The sequence below is a fragment of the Chiroxiphia lanceolata genome, chromosome 18, assembly GCF_009829145.1.
Source record: "Chiroxiphia lanceolata isolate bChiLan1 chromosome 18, bChiLan1.pri, whole genome shotgun sequence".
In the NCBI taxonomy this organism is placed as follows: domain Eukaryota; kingdom Metazoa; phylum Chordata; class Aves; order Passeriformes; family Pipridae; genus Chiroxiphia; species Chiroxiphia lanceolata.
In genome coordinates this window covers 13,806,996-13,823,681 of record NC_045654.1, presented here as the reverse complement: position 1 = coordinate 13,823,681, position 16,686 = coordinate 13,806,996, and the positions used below count along the sequence as shown (strand labels likewise).

The window sequence follows — 16,686 nt, the reverse complement described above, 5'->3', positions numbered from 1 at the left end:
CTCACGTACCTGCCCCACGAGCAGCGCGGTCACGTGCTGGGCTAAGAGCCTGTCCTTAAAGAAGAAAATAACATCCCTTTAACTCACACAGATATTGCAGGCAAGGTAGAATAATTTCTCTCCTCATCACTGCAATTGGCTAAACTTGAATCAAGGTGACATTTCTGCATTGTTCCATTTTGTACACTCAAGAAGTTGGCAAATTCAGGCCAGGGAATTTCTCGGTTTTCCCTGATGCGTTCAGCTGACTGAGAAAAAGTAAATGCAGTACAAATGCAAGCACAAGGAAGTCTAGACGTGTGAAAAAACAGCGAAAACAGTGAAAAAAATTAACATAAAAATTACTGCCCAAAACCAAATCGAAGATGGTAACTCTTAAAGGAGAAACAACATGGAGCCCTTTACCAAAAATAGTTTATTGCACAAAACTTTTAAAGGAATTCCCTATGCACATAATTTTTATAATCAACATGCTTTGTATGATCATAAACATTAAATGTACATAGTGTAACTCCTCCAGCCCCTGGGTTATCCATTCAAGAACGTGAAATGATTAATTTCTATTTTTTTACAAATACAGCCTAAGCAGACATTACTGAATGTCATATATGAAACAGAACCATTTCATTTACAAAATCCAGAACATCCTTCCCTTCCTTAGAAATCCGTGCATCTGCATTGGAAATGAGGCTGCCCAAGACTCAAGTGTTACACATAAGTAAGAGACAGAGAGATACTGATGAGCATTAGTAATTCCTTTGGACTGTAATTCCTTTCACATGAAAATATTTAAAGGCTCTGGTCACAATAAGTCACATGCAACTATTTCCACTTTCCCCACAAGGTTAATAAACGTATATCACAATCTTCTGCGTCACCAGGAGTGAATCTGTCATCTTTAAGTTAAACTTACATTGATAATAGTCTGCCCCCAGCACACCTTTGATGCTGTCACAGCTAGCACTGAAGCACCCATGGCACTGCAGTTCTCTCCTCTAAGGAGAAATACATAATCCATGAAATTACGAACACCAGAACTTTCATCCCTGATATTACTTTACCCATGTGAAAGTCTCACAGATTTTAGCTATGATATTGCCTGAATAAACAGTATGGGATCATTATATGAGTGGATAAGGGGCTCAGCTGATCCCACTACAGTGCACAAATATTTCCAAGAAATCTGGAAGACAACAGAATGGAGCATTATGCAATGTTCAGCAATGCCAGAGACTCAGTAACATTTTTCACCACTGTAGGGTTTGCTGGTCTTTGTTGTGATTTTGTTTTAATGCACAGTTACTCAAGAGTCCTCAAAAACTCAACAGCATCTGAAAAAGTAACACTGCAGCATTTACCAGCTTTCAGCACTTGGGAACATTCTCACATTGCAGTGATATTTTTCCTTCATCAGTAAGACTTGGTTTAGTAGGTAGCAACTACTGAAGAGACAGACACAGGAAATACATTCTATTGCAGTGCTTGAAAAGGGAAAATAAAAAAATCTTTAAGATATTATTCTTCAGATTCTCCTCTGATGTGTTTGGCAGTGCTGTGACAGGCAGAGGGGGGAGGCAGTTTTCCTTTCTACAACTAGTTTGTTTTATTGCCTAGACAGGAGAGACCTGAAGCTTTGCAGACCCAAGCATGCTCAGGGTGAGGCTTTTTAATAAAACAGCAACTACTGCTCTGGATAATTAGGAAACTTAACTGATGAGCTTCAAAGAAAAGGCCTTGCTATTATCACACGCTGTTGCTCCTTCTAGAAGACTTCCCAATGATTTAGTACCTCACCAGATTTAGACTCTCAAGTCTCACTGTCTGTCATTAAAGTAAATGACATGGTGCTTTTGTTTAGAGAAAAAACACAGGCTGAATATAACACAAAAATACCCAGTGTTCATCCAGGTACTTCCAGAAGCAGGTGGGTCACTGTGGGAATCTAATCTGTGCACAACAGCTCCCTCATCTTGACAAGGGAAACACATCTAAGGGAACTGGACTGTACAAGCTCAGAGGGCTTCAGGAGCTAGTGAGAAATGCAGCAGAGTGCAGAACTGATACAAAAAGGAGAGCAGACATTCAGAACAACTATGCAAGTTTATAACAATTCTGGCTTCTTTGATACCAGATAAAACCTTTATCCACACAACTGTTGCCAAACTTAACAGATTAAAACATAACAGATTCTTAACTGTAGGCAATGTATTTAATAAAGTGAACAGCAACATTAACGCTGCACAAGTATTATTTTAAATTCTGGACGTTTGGTAGTTTTTTGTCCTGAATATATTATTCATTAAATAGTTTTAATTTTTTCTTTAACAATACTGAGGTGTTTTTTTATTTCTTTGAGTTTAATATACAGGTAACTTCAAGAACATGACAACAGTGAGATAATCAGTACCATTTACTCTACAAAGTAGACTGCAGCAGTATGCAGATACTACCATGTCTAAGCTAGTCAGTAAAGCTTTTGACTTCTCTTTGAATTGTTTGGTAGATCTGTAGGATGGGCACCTAATGCCACACAAATGCATTTCTTCCTTCAGTTCCAAACCCCTGACTGTCAGCACCACTTGACTTTGATCCCAATAAAATATAAGTCAAAATTCAGTAGCTGAAGGGCGTGAAATCGTTCAGTATGAACACTTTAAGTGCAAAGTGCTCAACTGGACTAGAGCTTAAATTGGTAATGATGAGAAATCAGACTTTAGATAAATATAAGTGGGTTTGGGTTTTTTCTTTGTTTGCTTATTTTTTGTCTTACTGCTAAACAAACTGCAATATCCTTCCTGTTCCTCCACAACAACCAAACCCATCCAAAAGCAGAAAGAGTCTCTTTGGAAAAATACACGAACTACAGGGTTTTTTCCCCCACCCACTGTACTTATTAGATTTCTTTTCTTTTTTTTTTTTGCAAACACCAAACTATAGTGGATATAACTAACCTGTTTTCTTTATGTTTCGAAGACAAAAACATTCTAGTACAGGAGTGGCTACTAAATCTTCCAAATAATGTCCCATGTATTTTGATTTGTGCTTTAGAACTCAGCACACTTGGCGAGGCAGGACCCCCCCATCTGGATTTTTGAATGAGGAGAGCGGGGGCTTATCACTCACTACAAACCACTTGGAGAACGGGACCAAAGGGGAAGGAATCTGAAATGAGCTGCTTTAAAAATCACCTGGTCAAGGTGCTCTGCAGAGGGGCTGCCACAGTACCAACACTTCCATTCATGGTGGACACCTTGTAATAGAGGGTGCAAAAAATAGGGCAAGAGTGTGTGGGGGGAAGATAAAGCTATTAAAAATAATAATTTTATAGGCATTATAATTATGTCTTTAAAAGTAAAAATAATTACATTTCTGAAAGCTCTGGCTTTAGGAGCCAATTTCTGTAAGACATTTGTACAGTATGTCAAAAAAGCGCAAACTTAAACGTAACATTAAAACAATGACAGTAACAAAAACCCTCACGTCAGCCTTAACTTACAGTATATAAGCATATTAAACCAGATATTCAAAGTCAGAAAATTATGATCTTTTTCTTATATATATATATATATATATACTTATTTTTCTTTTTTTACACGCATACTTTTTTAAGGGTGTCTGTCTACTTCAAAACTTGAACTAAAAAGGTGCAAAGTGTTTGTGCAGTGAAGCAAAGCTCACTACTGGCCTGCAAGTGTAAGAGAAAAACCAGTACTTCAGAAAACATCCCAGGCAAATCTGCCACAGACACCAACTGCTCTGCATGGCTCGTCTTTACAGTCTTGTTTCTTTTGCTATAGGTCAGAGGTCATCTTCATAACTGGAAATAGCTTACAGTGAGGTTTTATTCTCTTTAAATACAGGTATCTATAATCTGATCTTTGAGAGTAAGAGATTACAGGAGGGAAGAGAGAGAATACTCAGCATATCCAGTTCTCAACCACTGCTAACGGCTGGACATGAGAACTTACTGGAATTTGGCTACAACCAAAGATGGGAGAGAACAACACATCCCTCTCCCCCCCAAATAAAAAAAGAAAAAACCAAACACAAAAACCTAGATGTTACAAAATTAACAGTAATTCCTCAATAAAATCACCCAGACTGAACAAATACAGACCTGGAACCAGATGCTCCTCTTGACCTCATTTTAAACCTTCATGTGAATCTCTTACTAAACCCTCAACTGAGCTAGATTCAGCACTTGGCAGTCCCCAGCATGACAGAATTATTATGGCAAGGTTTCAAACAAACCCTTGGAATAGCACGTTCTGCATTTACTATTACCTCAGTTTCTCAAATCTGTGCCTTTTGCTTCTACAGGCAAAAGCACAACTCTGAACACTATTAAAAAAAATGAAATAAATAATTTTTATAAAGATTTGTTTATATACTTAAAGCAGTAGGAAGAAGGACAACTGATGAGGAGGTTATAGTGTCAAACCTTCCTTGTCATTAACACTACAATTCTCTTTCTTTTCATCTACAGTAGGAATCTCCTGCTGGTCTGATGCAGGTGCAGGACTGGTAGAACCAAGGTCCATTAACTTCCCCTCAATCTGAGTCCACGAAGACATGGATTCATGTACTGTGATGGTGTGTTCCTCCATCTGACGCTGAAGGCTGTCCATTTCTTGCCTTTGAAAGTATTGAGAACAAAAAAGCAAAAATTAAAAAGCAGAAAACTAAAAGCTACGTGCACGATCAAAAGTTTACTTCTCTGATTCCTGATATCTACTCCAAGACTACCTGAGATACAGCTGATAACAAGAGAAAGAAATCTACAGGAAGCTTGGGAATTGTCTCCTTTAATTGAAGAGCAAAACAGATACAATGTGCTTAATTCCAAAGTAAGGGCCAACAATGCAGCAGCTCCTTTGCTGCACATACTCATTGCCAGGGGTGGTGAGCACTATTTCCTCAGGAAAGGCACTTAGTGACTGCAACCTGAACCACAGTGCTCCTGCAGGTATGGAACAACACCATGGGAGGCAGAGGGGAGGAAAGCAGCATGGAATATGCTCTCAGGCACGTGGTGTGATTCTTGGGGTTGCCCTGTGCAGGGCCAGGAGCTGGACTCGATGCTTGTGGGTCCCTCACTCCCTCAGACATCAACTGAGGTGGTAAAAGTGGCTCAGTTCTCCTAATAACCTCAACTCCCCACCTTCCTGAAGTTGTAGCTTTCCTGTACCTTGCCTCACATATTTTTGCACAGACAGTAGAGACTTACTACCACACGGTAGAGACTTATTACCACACCCACTGCCTGGGCCCCCACTGCAAGCATTCTTTCTGATGTTGGCAAGAGAGAAACACCAGCTTTTCCACCAGCAAAAACTAGAAATAATTGTTTCTGGTTTGTTCTGCTGTGTACAATTTAGGATGGACTTTTTGTCTAGTTTATTGTAAAGTCTTCTTTTACCATGGTAATGGCCATATAGGCAAGCATTTACAATGACAGAACATCCTACTGTTCTAAATATAGTCCTAATAAAAGAATTCATTTTCCAAATCCTTTTTTCCCTTTGGCTGGCAGCTGGTTTCCTGGAAGCATTTTTAAGGTTATGGTTGAAAATAACATAAATAAATAAATAAATAAATAAGGTCCTACTTTAATTGCCGGAGACAGCTGTTCAGGTTTTTCAAAGGCTCCTTGCTCACAGCTGTCGATGGTTTCAGCAGTTCTTCCAGCAAGGCAGCAGGCACTGGACAATCAGGAATCTTGACTGGAGTCACAGGATTGGAAGAGTTATTCTCTCCTTTGAGTTCCTTCCTCTGGTTAAAGGAAAAAAGTCAGAAATACAATTAAGTTATTTCATCAATGTAATTTTTACTACCTAGAAAGAGTCTCACATCACACTACTGGTACACATCTGCATTACAGAGCAGGAATCACAGGCACATTCATGGCAGGTAATTTAGGAGCATTAACAGAGTATTTTCCTGTGTGTTCTTCCTATTTAAATACCTTCTTCATCTTGCCATGCTTCAGGTCCTGCTTCAGTTGCTGGTTCTGCTGCAGCAGTGACTTCATGCTGTTCTTCAGTTCAGTCACTTTGGCCTGCAGCATAAACTTATCCTTCTGAGTCACTGACAGGTCTTCCCTCACCATCTCCAACTCAGTCTTGATATTCTAAATGGGAAGAGAATCAATGTGAGATAGAGAAACAGTATAAAAATTCCAGCCAGCTACTGGTTTTATTTTTTTTTTTCAGTTTTCAGGGGAAAACCATCATTCCATCAGAATCTCCACTGGCTGCAGATTAAATACCTGCAAGACAACTTGCATCCCTTCTAACTCCTTGTGGCTGCGCTGTTCAGTCATGTCCAACTGCTGCTTAAGTGTTTCAATTTCTCTTTCTTTCTGTTCTACTTCCCACTTGAGATCTTCCACCTACCAGGGCAGATAAAAAAGAAAGTATCTTTAGAATTATCTACAGGTGCAATCAACAACAACATTTAAAATATATTTTTATGTCTCGTGAACCATTCCTGGTTCTAGGAAAGCCTATCAAAACTTCATTAAAAATGCTGAATTAAAGACAAACAAAGTCATACAGTGCAATATAAATAGGGATGAATACAATCAGTGTTCACTTTTTACCTCTTGGCTTACTAGAGGCTGTTCACTAAGCTTGTCATCCAGGTTCTTCTGCAGAAGTTGCAGCTGAGACCTGGCTTCTGCCAGCTCTTGCTGAAACTGTGACACCTCCTGGGAATGTTTTTCATCCTCTGCCCTGCACAGCAGGATCAACAGACACAGCAGTTACTCAACCTGTCCTTTAAAACAAGTACTTCACTGGGTTAGCCTTGTAAGTGCCATGACAGTGCATGGAACTGGTTAGTTATAGCTTTGACTGAAGACTTTGCCAACATATTCACAGCAACAGTTAACTCATAAGAAGAGTTTATGAAACAGAAAATTAAATATTGAAAAAAATTTTAAAGATTACTCAAGCACTGGTAATAGTCCAGTTACAAACAACAGATTATGCAGTAAAAAAAAAAAATCAAAACAAAAACCTGTCAGCAATTTTGCTCTGTTTTAGGAGGAACAGGCTTAACCTTATATCCAATCTCACGTAGCTCTGACAACTTCTTACAATTTAAGAAAACATATTCCATACAAGCAAACAAATTGAATTTTAATATATTGCGGAATACAGTCAACAATCAAATTAATCCTCTATGTAGTTTGTCAGGGATGTGAAAGAGATAATAATAGGATATATATGAAATGCTAATCCTTACTAATAACATGAAATAGTACAAGTCTGTGTTGAAAGTAGAAAAAAAGCAGATGGTGAAGCCTAAATACAGTGCACCTCATCAGTGCACTAAATGATGAAGGGAGAAAAATGCAGTCCAAAAAGCACCTCACAGTCAGGCTCTGAACATTCAACGTAACCCACTCCAGAGGGGCAAAGCCAAAAATTCACTAAGGTATGGCTTTTTTCAGAGGATTTAATTACTGTTCTCTAAGAACCTTGTCCAAGAACTTTACTTACTGCAGTTTGTCCACTTCAGCCTGCAGGGCCTGGACGAGCAGGTCCTTGGCGTGGAGCTCCTTCTGCACCTCGCTGAGCTCCAGCATGGCCGCCCTGTGGTGCCGCCGGTTGTGCGCCGCGTCCGCCTTGGCCGCTGCTTCCTGCAGGGGAAAAACAAACAAAGAGGCAGTTTTATTTTGGTTTATCACTGTAGGTGAGCTAGACTAAAGCAGTATGAAACCAATCAAGAAGGAAACTGTGCAGCTGTTGACATTTTCTGTCTGAAAAACTTAAGTGCTGGTGTCTTTATTAATGCTAATGGCGATTAATGACGATCTGTAATTATAATGGAAGAAGCCTGTTTGCCAGACTGCTGCTTCATTGTGAATTTTTGGATGGTGTATCATCACTTCAAGGGGTCTCATGCATTGCAAGTCATAATGGAACTTTCTGGATAGTCAATGAGTATGACTAACACAGGGCACAACATCCCTGACCTTTCAGCCACTATCCATCATGACAAAGACCCTGCAAGCAGCAGTCTGTTATAAAGCATAGATTTTGTTTCAAGATGCTTTTAAAATACATTTAAATCACCTTCTAAGTAAAAAAAAAAAAATCAAATGATAAGCCATTACCTGCTTCTGAAGGTCTTTAACTTTTAACTTTTCTTTCTCTAAGGAAGCCTGTAAAGCTTGAATAAGTTGTTGCATTTGCTGATCCTCTTCCTCTTTCCGCTTTAGAACTGCCTGAACCTGTAGCACATCATCATAAAAATCAATGCACATTTTGTGTGGGCTCACTGGAAGAAGAGGCAATGCAAACACAAGCCAATGCAGGGATTGCAAACCCAAGTTTCTGTCTCTCTGCTGTTCACTGATCACTCTTTCCACATGGTACCCTTTAACCTTAAAGCTGCTGTGGTTAAATGGCAGCTCGTTGCCTACGTTCCCATTTGCTTATACCCCATGAATACACTACTGCTGGCATAAAAATTGTCCATCTCAAGGAATCTGTATGTAACATAGTCTGGATGTTCCAACTGCCTAAAGTGAGCCACACTTTCACTACTGCAAATATTATAGTGCCATTCTGATAATTTGTTTTTCAATGGAAACAAAGTCCCATTTCTGATCTCTGGTTTAGCCCCCCCCATTGCTGCTGTTACACAACACAGGGGGGACCCAGAGCTGGAGAAAATGCATCAGCATTGTATCATATGAGCTAGTTCCTTAGGTCAGAAAGTCAAATACCTGCAGATTCAGCTGCACCAAGTCTGCCTCTCTCTTTGCCAAAGCTGTTTCGAGGATATTATTGTGCTCCCGCAGAGCAGCGTTGGACTGACTGAGACCTGTAAGTTTGCCACGTTCATGCTCCAGTTCAAGGGCCAACTTCTTATTAATTTCTTCTAAACGTTTTATCTTCTTCCTGAAGCCTCTAGATTCCTGAAGCTACAGTCAAAGAAAAACACAAATCAAACAAACATAACCAAATCACTCGTCTACTACATAAAAAAAAGTTGTGAGTTACACTCATTAAACATCTTGCTTTTCCAGAATGGGATTTCTTTTTTCTTTTTAAATTTTTTTAATGAACATTAAATATAAGTTCACTTTGACATTTTTTTGTGTTGGAAGATTAAAATGCTTGCTAGAAAGCAGAGTCCAGGAGTACTGTTTAGGTGCAGATCAAGAATAGTCGATATATATAATTTTTTTGTGTAACTCTACAATTGAACACCACTACCCTGCCCTCAAAATCACTGGGGATCCATGACTCCAAATAGCTCCAAAAGGTAATGATTCATACATCCTCACTGTCTCATGACCAGACACAGCTGGTATCTAATACAGGAACTATTTTTCTCTCTCATCCTTTTTCCCTATACGACAATGACTCATGAAACCACAAAGAGCCAGCATAAGGCAGCAAAATCTGCAAGTATCCCTGACATGATGTTTCCTACCTAAGATCCTGATTTCCTGCACTGTTGGAATAAAATCACAGTACTAAAATTTCTCCCTGTCTCCTGGGCACTTTATACTCATCTACCAAGCAAATTCAAGCAATCACCTCATCCTCAAGTTCCAGCACTTTCTCTCTGTACTCTTCAAGCTCCTGGCTGGTGAGTGAAATCACTTCTTGCAACTCCTTTTCCAGCATCAACTTACTGCTGCTCACAGCTCGCAATTCTGCCTTCAGAGCTTGAATCTTTTCCTAAAGACAAAGGGATCACATGTGTGGTTAGTGCCTCACCCATCTACAGGATTTTTGCTTTGGTTAAAAGCCCACTTCCCCAGCAAATACAAAATGAGGTGCTAGTGTTTAATTTAAAGGTCTTGCTCAGAGCTTTCCACTCCTGCATCCAGCTACTGCTGTTAGTGCATTTGATATCTTGCTCCACTGGTCCAAGGAATTGGAGCTTCCCCCAGCAAATTAATTTTCTTATCACAGCCATAACATATATGAATAAGTTATGGTTACCTTGAAAAACTTTTAACTCAATGAGTTAAATAAGAAAAAAGCAGTAAGACTTAGAATTTTGGAAAATCTTCAGATACTGATCCTTTAAAAAAAAAAAAAACCAAAGAAAAAACCCCACTAAAAAACCCCAAAATTTAAAACCAAACCAACAATAAAAATTAATCAGGAAATCCAGCACAAAGGCTTGAGGTTGAATTACAATTGGTAATTTGAAAGATACAAATAAAATATAAAACCCCCCCCACCAACCAAACCAAAGCCTGCCAAATCACCTCTCTCCAATGTAGTTAAATTCTCAGTGCTCAGAACACTGACACCATGTTATGATCTAGCTTTATGTTCCAAATGTTTTCATCACTTCAGGGTAAAATGGTATTTCAAGACTTATATTCAATAACAAGATAGCTCTGTCTCTGCACAGTGTCACAGGACACCTGCACACCTGAGCAATCTGGTCGTTTCCACCATCAGTGATCTGTGCCCTGAGCTTGCTCAGCTCTGCCTCAGCAGATTCCTTGGCAGTGAGGGACTCCTGGAGCCGCCGGCTCAGGATGCCGACAGCGTTCTCGTAGGCTTTGTGCTTGGCTTTCATCTCCTTCTGAGCACTCGTCAGGTCTGACCCCAGGCGCTTCATCTTCTGCTTCTGCTCAGTAATGGCCCTGCAGTGAAAGGAAAAAAATCACCAGGTGAAAACAGGAACTGCTTGAAAAACAGCACTAAAAGATAATTTTTTTTCACATGGCCCAACAAAAACCAATGTTCACTTCTCTCCCTTTGTCCCAGAGTCACCCCCCTCATCAGAGAAAGCCATCAGGTTGGCAAGACAGTACCTTGAAACTCTTGATAGCATTCTAAGAAAATACGTATGGGTAATTAAGAAGTCTTTGTCAGAGTTATTAAAATACCAACGTGAAGAAATATATTACTATCTCTAAAAATAACACTGAATTTAGAGTAAGAATCCAACCTAATCTATGATTCTTGATGGATATGTCAGATATCATAAAAACCCTGTGATCACCAGTGGAGAAAAAAAAGAATGATTCTCATTAATGCCAACATTCTAGCCAGTGAAGGCTAAAATTCAGTGAATGGTAATTAGGATTAGCTCCAATCTGTAGGTTGTATGGCAGAGACTGCTGGTTAAAAGCATAAGTGAATCAGAGAAGATGCAACTCCTGTGTAGTGTACAGCCAACATTTTGCCATGAGTCTGACTATGTGAATTTCCCAAAGGAGAGACTAGGGAATAGGAAAAGAGTGGTTGCTAGAAAGGTGAGTATGAAAAACAAATGCTGTAGTTATTTGTCTGTGCTGAAAGAACACTTACTTTTTTGCTTCTTCTTGCATTTGTTCTACTTGTTGTTTTAATGCCTGATTTGCCTCAGCAAGAGATTCCATTTGTTCCTTATCAAACTGCAAAGACTTAAGAGGAAGGAAAAGAGCACCCATGAGAGTAAGAACAAAAGCGTGTTTGCTATATGTTGGATAATAAAAGAGTAAGCACAAAACTTCAAAATCACTTTAATCTCTAAATATAAATTGTTCCACAGTTCTCCGTGTTCTTTCCCTTTCATTTCTTCTTTTAACTCTTCCCTATGAGGACACCACCATAACATGTATGAACAGAGTTCTAGTTTGGTTTTTGCTCTCAGATGGAGGTCACTTTGGGGCCAAAAAAAGTACTTCCACATCACACCTCTATCACTCCCGTGGTCAAGCAGTCGTGTATTTACAGAATTTTGGTAGGTAAATGCTCAAATGTCTAGAGAATGTTAAGTATGTAAGCAAGAACCTTATCTTGTAGGTGATCATTATGCTTATTTCTAAAGTTACCAGAAGTAACACTCTCCAGTGCAAAGCTTTACACCTCCCATACCTGCAGGCGGGTTTCCAGATCGTCCCGTTCTCTTTGCACCGACTGAAGATGATTCTCTATTTCCACCATCTGCTGGTGAACCTGAGATACTTCCTTCTGTAGCTTCGAATGTTCGGATTCGAGCGACTGTTTTTCAACTTGCATTTTCAGCATCTCTTTTTTTATCTCCTTCAGTTCCGAGTCCAGCCGCTTCTTTGTAGCTTTCAGTTCGCTGATCAGCTGGTCCTTGGAGCTGGCGTCTCTCCGATAAGCCTCCACCATGACCTTGGGCACAGGAGTTACAAGAGGACAATGTCACCTCTGTTACAGCCTTTTTGACAAATTTAGTGGAAAGTATTTAGTGATATTCCTTTAGTTTGGGGGAGGTGTGTCATACAAACCAGCGTTGGATGCTGTAACATATTTACTCTGGTTCAAAGACTTTTGTGTAAGCTCAGATATCAAATAACACTCTGTACTAGGAGTTCATTAAAAACCCCACCTCTGAGTGTTCATGGCAGTTTGGGATACTCTTCTTCACATTCTTTATGGAACTGCACTAATTATGTGCCATTTCTAAAAACTAAACTGATTGTCAAAAATTAACCATCCTGTGCACACCACTAATAACTTTTGCCATGAGAAGAGGGCTTAACTGTGACTGACAGTTTAAACACCCTTCCCAAACAAAAACCTAACAAGCTAAACCAAACTTTGGCACTAGGTTAATAAGCAACCAAGCAGTAAATTAATGGTGCTGCCCTATAAATAAGACACATATATGTGCAATGCTAATGAGATACAAATTTTAAATGAATGTTTCAAAACTGTGCAAATTCAAAATAAAATTTTAAATAAAGCACTTAATTTCCATCTAATTACTGAAGCAACTACACCACTTTTCAGCATGCAAAGAAATGACAACACAAGATTTCCATGAGTGCTTTGGCAAAAGCAAACCTAATCAACAAACTAGAGAGAGATTTTTCTATGGTGGATCATTTGGCAAACTCCCACAAGTTCTATCAAAACATGAAATGGTTGGTGGATCAGCTTTTACTTTAGTTACAGATAGAAGTTCAACTGTAAATTATACAGTTTCTTTATTTCAATGTCACATAGTTCTGTGATAAACAACAGATTCAAATATTCTCACACTCCCCCAAAAGTACATGCCTTCACTGTAAAAAGAAGTATATTCCTTGGTTTTATGTCTGTGAAATTTCTTTGCTTTTGCTTACCTTCTGCTGCAGGAACTGTTCCTTCACTTTTTGAACCTGTTTTTTGAGATTGGCATTTTCTTGTTGCAGATTTTCCACCTGCCAAAGGGGAAAAAAAAGCAAACATTGCTTTACATGCCAAATGTCATATTCTACGTGACTTCTTCAGTGACAGCATCTGTGCTTTGTACCAAATGCCCAATCTAACAAGGATCCTGTTTCTGACTAAGTGTCTCAGTGGTTGATAACATAACATTTTATACAGAAATATATTCACACAGGTCACCACGTAGTGAGCCCTGTTAACCCTCAGGGATGCACAAAGTCCCTTTATCCATTGCAGTTTTAGTACATGTCATTAGTGTACAGATGTTGTATCTGGATGGCATCTGTTCACACATTCATGATCAAATGAAGAAACCAGCTGGTTCTTTGAAGGAAAAAGAACATGTTAAATCTACTTTTATTGTTTTTCAATAATTCCATTGGTAATACTATCAAGTCCCATTATTATCTTCAAAAGAAATCTCTAAAGATTACCAGGAACTCATCACTACCAGTATTCAGTAAGAAAGCTCTTCCTATGAAGCTTTGATGCTCTAAAAGACACAGAGCATACACAACTACAAAACTGAAGTGTGAACAGAAGACTCTCCATAATTTAAAGAAGAAAAAAAATAGATATGCTTTAGGCTTGTCCTTGTTCAATGACTAGAAAAAAGCCTTGGTTGGCTTTGAGAAAACAAGTCCTGGTGAAAAGGCACAATTAAATGTGACCAAATTACTGCATAGGAAGGATGTTTGGCTTACAGTGCCACAGAAGAAAACACCAAAAAATTACTTCCTAAACTGTCATCTGTTCTCAAAATTCTTGTGTTTTAAAACTGATAGATTTCAGAAAGATGGTGGCTCTTGAAAAGAGACAGAACAAGACTGATTAACCTCAGCTTCCCATCTCCTGCTACACAAATGCAGAAGCACATACAGGTACCATGGGATATTAAACCCTAAGGTCACCAGTGATGTAACAGGATGCAAAGTGTCACTCTACAAATAAGGAAAATGATGGAACTGATTAAAATATTCCCCTTAGCTGAATCCCACAACTACACAGGGACAAAACTCACATACCAATCTCCTCTCATGGCTCTACCGTGTGTCTGTGGCAATCCTTCCCTGCAACAGCTACTTTAAATAAGGTACCTTTAGGGATGCACTACCTGGCTTGTCTTGACTGCCATTTCTTGCTTCAGTTGTTCCAGGATCTGCGATGTGGCTTCTGTATCTTCTCCAAGGCGCGCGGCTCCTTCATCCAGCTGCTCTTTACTGGCCTTTGCTGCCTGCAGAGCTACTTCCAAGACAATCTTCTCGTTCTGCAAATACTGGATGGTGTCATCTTTAGAAGTAGCATCACTTTGGAACTCTTCTAATCTGGCCTTCAGTTCGTCATACTGTGTTTGCAGGTCATCCAGGGACTGCTCTTTGGTCTGCAGTGTCTCTTGGGTGAGGGTCAGTTGCTTCATCAGTTCCAGGTGCTCTTGCTGTAAAGATTCAAGCTGCAGATCCCGCTGATGCAAAGTCAACTTGACCTGAGAAGAAGTATTTTAAGATTAAATTAATACAAAGCCAAGGTTATCTTTGCGAATGCGCTCCAATCAAAGTCAAGTATTTTAATCAATACTTTAGCTTCTAGGAGAAAATAGCAGGAGGTGAAAATATTTTTTAACTTTCCTAGGCCACTTCTATTTTCTCTATTAATTGCACTGATTGCCTTCTGCAGCATGTTATCTTCATAATATTCACTGTATTCAAAATTTTTAGTTGCAAGACATGTCCACAGTAGATACTCAGATAAATTCAGCATTATTAATGATAATACTGTATCATTACATGGAATGTTGTACTGAGCTGTCACGTCATTCATCTCATTCCAGCCCTTGACATGCTGCCTACATTTCAAGGTTGAAGCAGGACTCTGTAGTGAAGTGCAGATTTATCATGCTTTAAGTGTAAATGTATATAATGATATCCTGACTGCCTAAGAACTTTGAATATGGATCTATAGTTCTTGTCCATACTTAAAATAATCACACACTGAATTCACTAAAAAAACCCAGCATCTCCAAAACAGTAGTTCTGAAATTTAAAAAAGGTACTGTTACTAAGATGGTTGAAAAAAAAAAAAAAAACCAACAAAAAAAGGCTTTTCACCTGAAAGAGAGTGATTTTGATGTGGACTTCATTTTTGCAGTGATCTTTCAGGTTTTAAAAAGAAGTTTAGAGCTCAGCATCTATTTACTATTGCTTTTTCAGCCAAACAAGTATTTCCCTTGAAACCCTTGGGAAGCTGATTAACAACAGTCTACCTGTCCCAACTCCTGTTCCAATGTTGCTGCAGAATCAGCCATTTTCTGAAGCTGTTCTTTCTCATCCTCAAACTCCTCTAGTTTTCTCTGCAAGTCTTCTTCCACCATGGTTTTAGCCTCCTGGATCTGCATGAAGGCAGCTTCTTGATCTAACATGTCAGCCTGCACAGAAAAAGCAAGGAATCAACTTCTACAGTTTCAATGGAGGGGGAAGAGTGGGGAAAAAGAAAAAAAAAAATAGGAAAAGAAAAAAGTAAATTATCAAGAAAATTTGTAGAGGAAAGACACAAGCACAGATAATTCTGATGTCTGCCTTACACACCTGTATCCTCTTACTGAAGTCACCCACTCATATTCTTAAGACACCTCACGATAACAGTGAATGTGTCTTGCATATTTGGGACAATCTGAATTCCTATTAAATAACACCATGTCCTTTCTCAATTGATGAAACAAGACTTAAAGAAAAGGAATCTTTATTAAAATTAAGCTGTTTGGAAAAATTCTAAAGCAAAAGGGATTCCTGGGATGCTGCAGCTACTCAGTGTAGCGGCTGAGAGGACACAAACTCCTGTCACTTACACAATGTATCAGGAACACTGGCCATGGGGTGCTCCCACTAACCTGCTGCTTTACTGCCCTTTGAGACTCAGGAGCAGGAATGTCACTGAAAATCAGTGGAATTTAAAGGTTCTAAGAGCTCTGAAAGTGATTTTACCCCACTTTTCTTACTGGAGGGCAAGAAGGACAAACCTGATTACTGAGCAATTTCACACACTTAAAAAGCACATTACTGATTGAGATTAACTTCCAGTTAAGCTTTCTCTTGAAAAAGTTCGTGAATGGGCAAATGACAACATTTACATCTGAAAATGCAAGTATCACCACTGAATGGGAAATATATGGCCTTGCTCCCTCTTATTATTCATAATGCCATGCAAATTTATTTGTTCTCAAATATCTACTGTTTTTATAGTGCAGCATTTGAACCAGTTCGTAAGAATTCTATGTTACTTTGTTGGAATAGCCTTGAGTTTGCAAGACATAAATACACAGCCTAGACAGAACTTAACTCAGGAAAGCCACCCACAACCATACCTCAATATTTTGCAGCTGTGCTGCAATGCGTTCCTTTTCTTTAATGGATCTGTGCTGGGTTTCAGTCAGCTGCTGAGACAGTGCCACATTCTCTAGTTTGAGATGTTCCAACATACCTGCTTGAGTCATTTGCCCAGCCTAAAGAAAGGGAAAAAAAAGGCACAGATTAACACCAAT

At 39.1% G+C, this 16,686-nt stretch overlaps 1 protein-coding gene across 2 annotated transcripts in view; it reads right to left on the bottom strand.

Annotated features, from left to right (window-relative positions):
* Positions 1-394: 394 nt before the first annotated feature.
* Positions 395-16,686, bottom strand: part of GOLGA3 (golgin A3) — a 28,059-nt gene continuing 11,767 nt past the window's right edge. For both annotated transcript variants that reach the window (XM_032706191.1, XM_032706192.1), the window contains exons 9-24: positions 16,510-16,647; positions 15,412-15,573; positions 14,266-14,634; positions 13,067-13,144; positions 11,847-12,110; positions 11,298-11,392; positions 10,411-10,627; positions 9,558-9,701; positions 8,738-8,935; positions 8,123-8,239; positions 7,506-7,645; positions 6,602-6,734; positions 6,269-6,391; positions 5,966-6,130; positions 5,609-5,772; positions 395-4,635 (exon numbers count right to left, since the gene is read on the bottom strand). In XM_032706191.1, the coding sequence (XP_032562082.1) occupies positions 4,428-4,635; positions 5,609-5,772; positions 5,966-6,130; positions 6,269-6,391; positions 6,602-6,734; positions 7,506-7,645; positions 8,123-8,239; positions 8,738-8,935; positions 9,558-9,701; positions 10,411-10,627; positions 11,298-11,392; positions 11,847-12,110; positions 13,067-13,144; positions 14,266-14,634; positions 15,412-15,573; positions 16,510-16,647 (2,715 nt within the window). In that variant the 3' untranslated portion in view covers positions 395-4,427. The remainder of the gene's footprint in view (positions 4,636-5,608; positions 5,773-5,965; positions 6,131-6,268; positions 6,392-6,601; positions 6,735-7,505; positions 7,646-8,122; positions 8,240-8,737; positions 8,936-9,557; positions 9,702-10,410; positions 10,628-11,297; positions 11,393-11,846; positions 12,111-13,066; positions 13,145-14,265; positions 14,635-15,411; positions 15,574-16,509; positions 16,648-16,686) is intronic.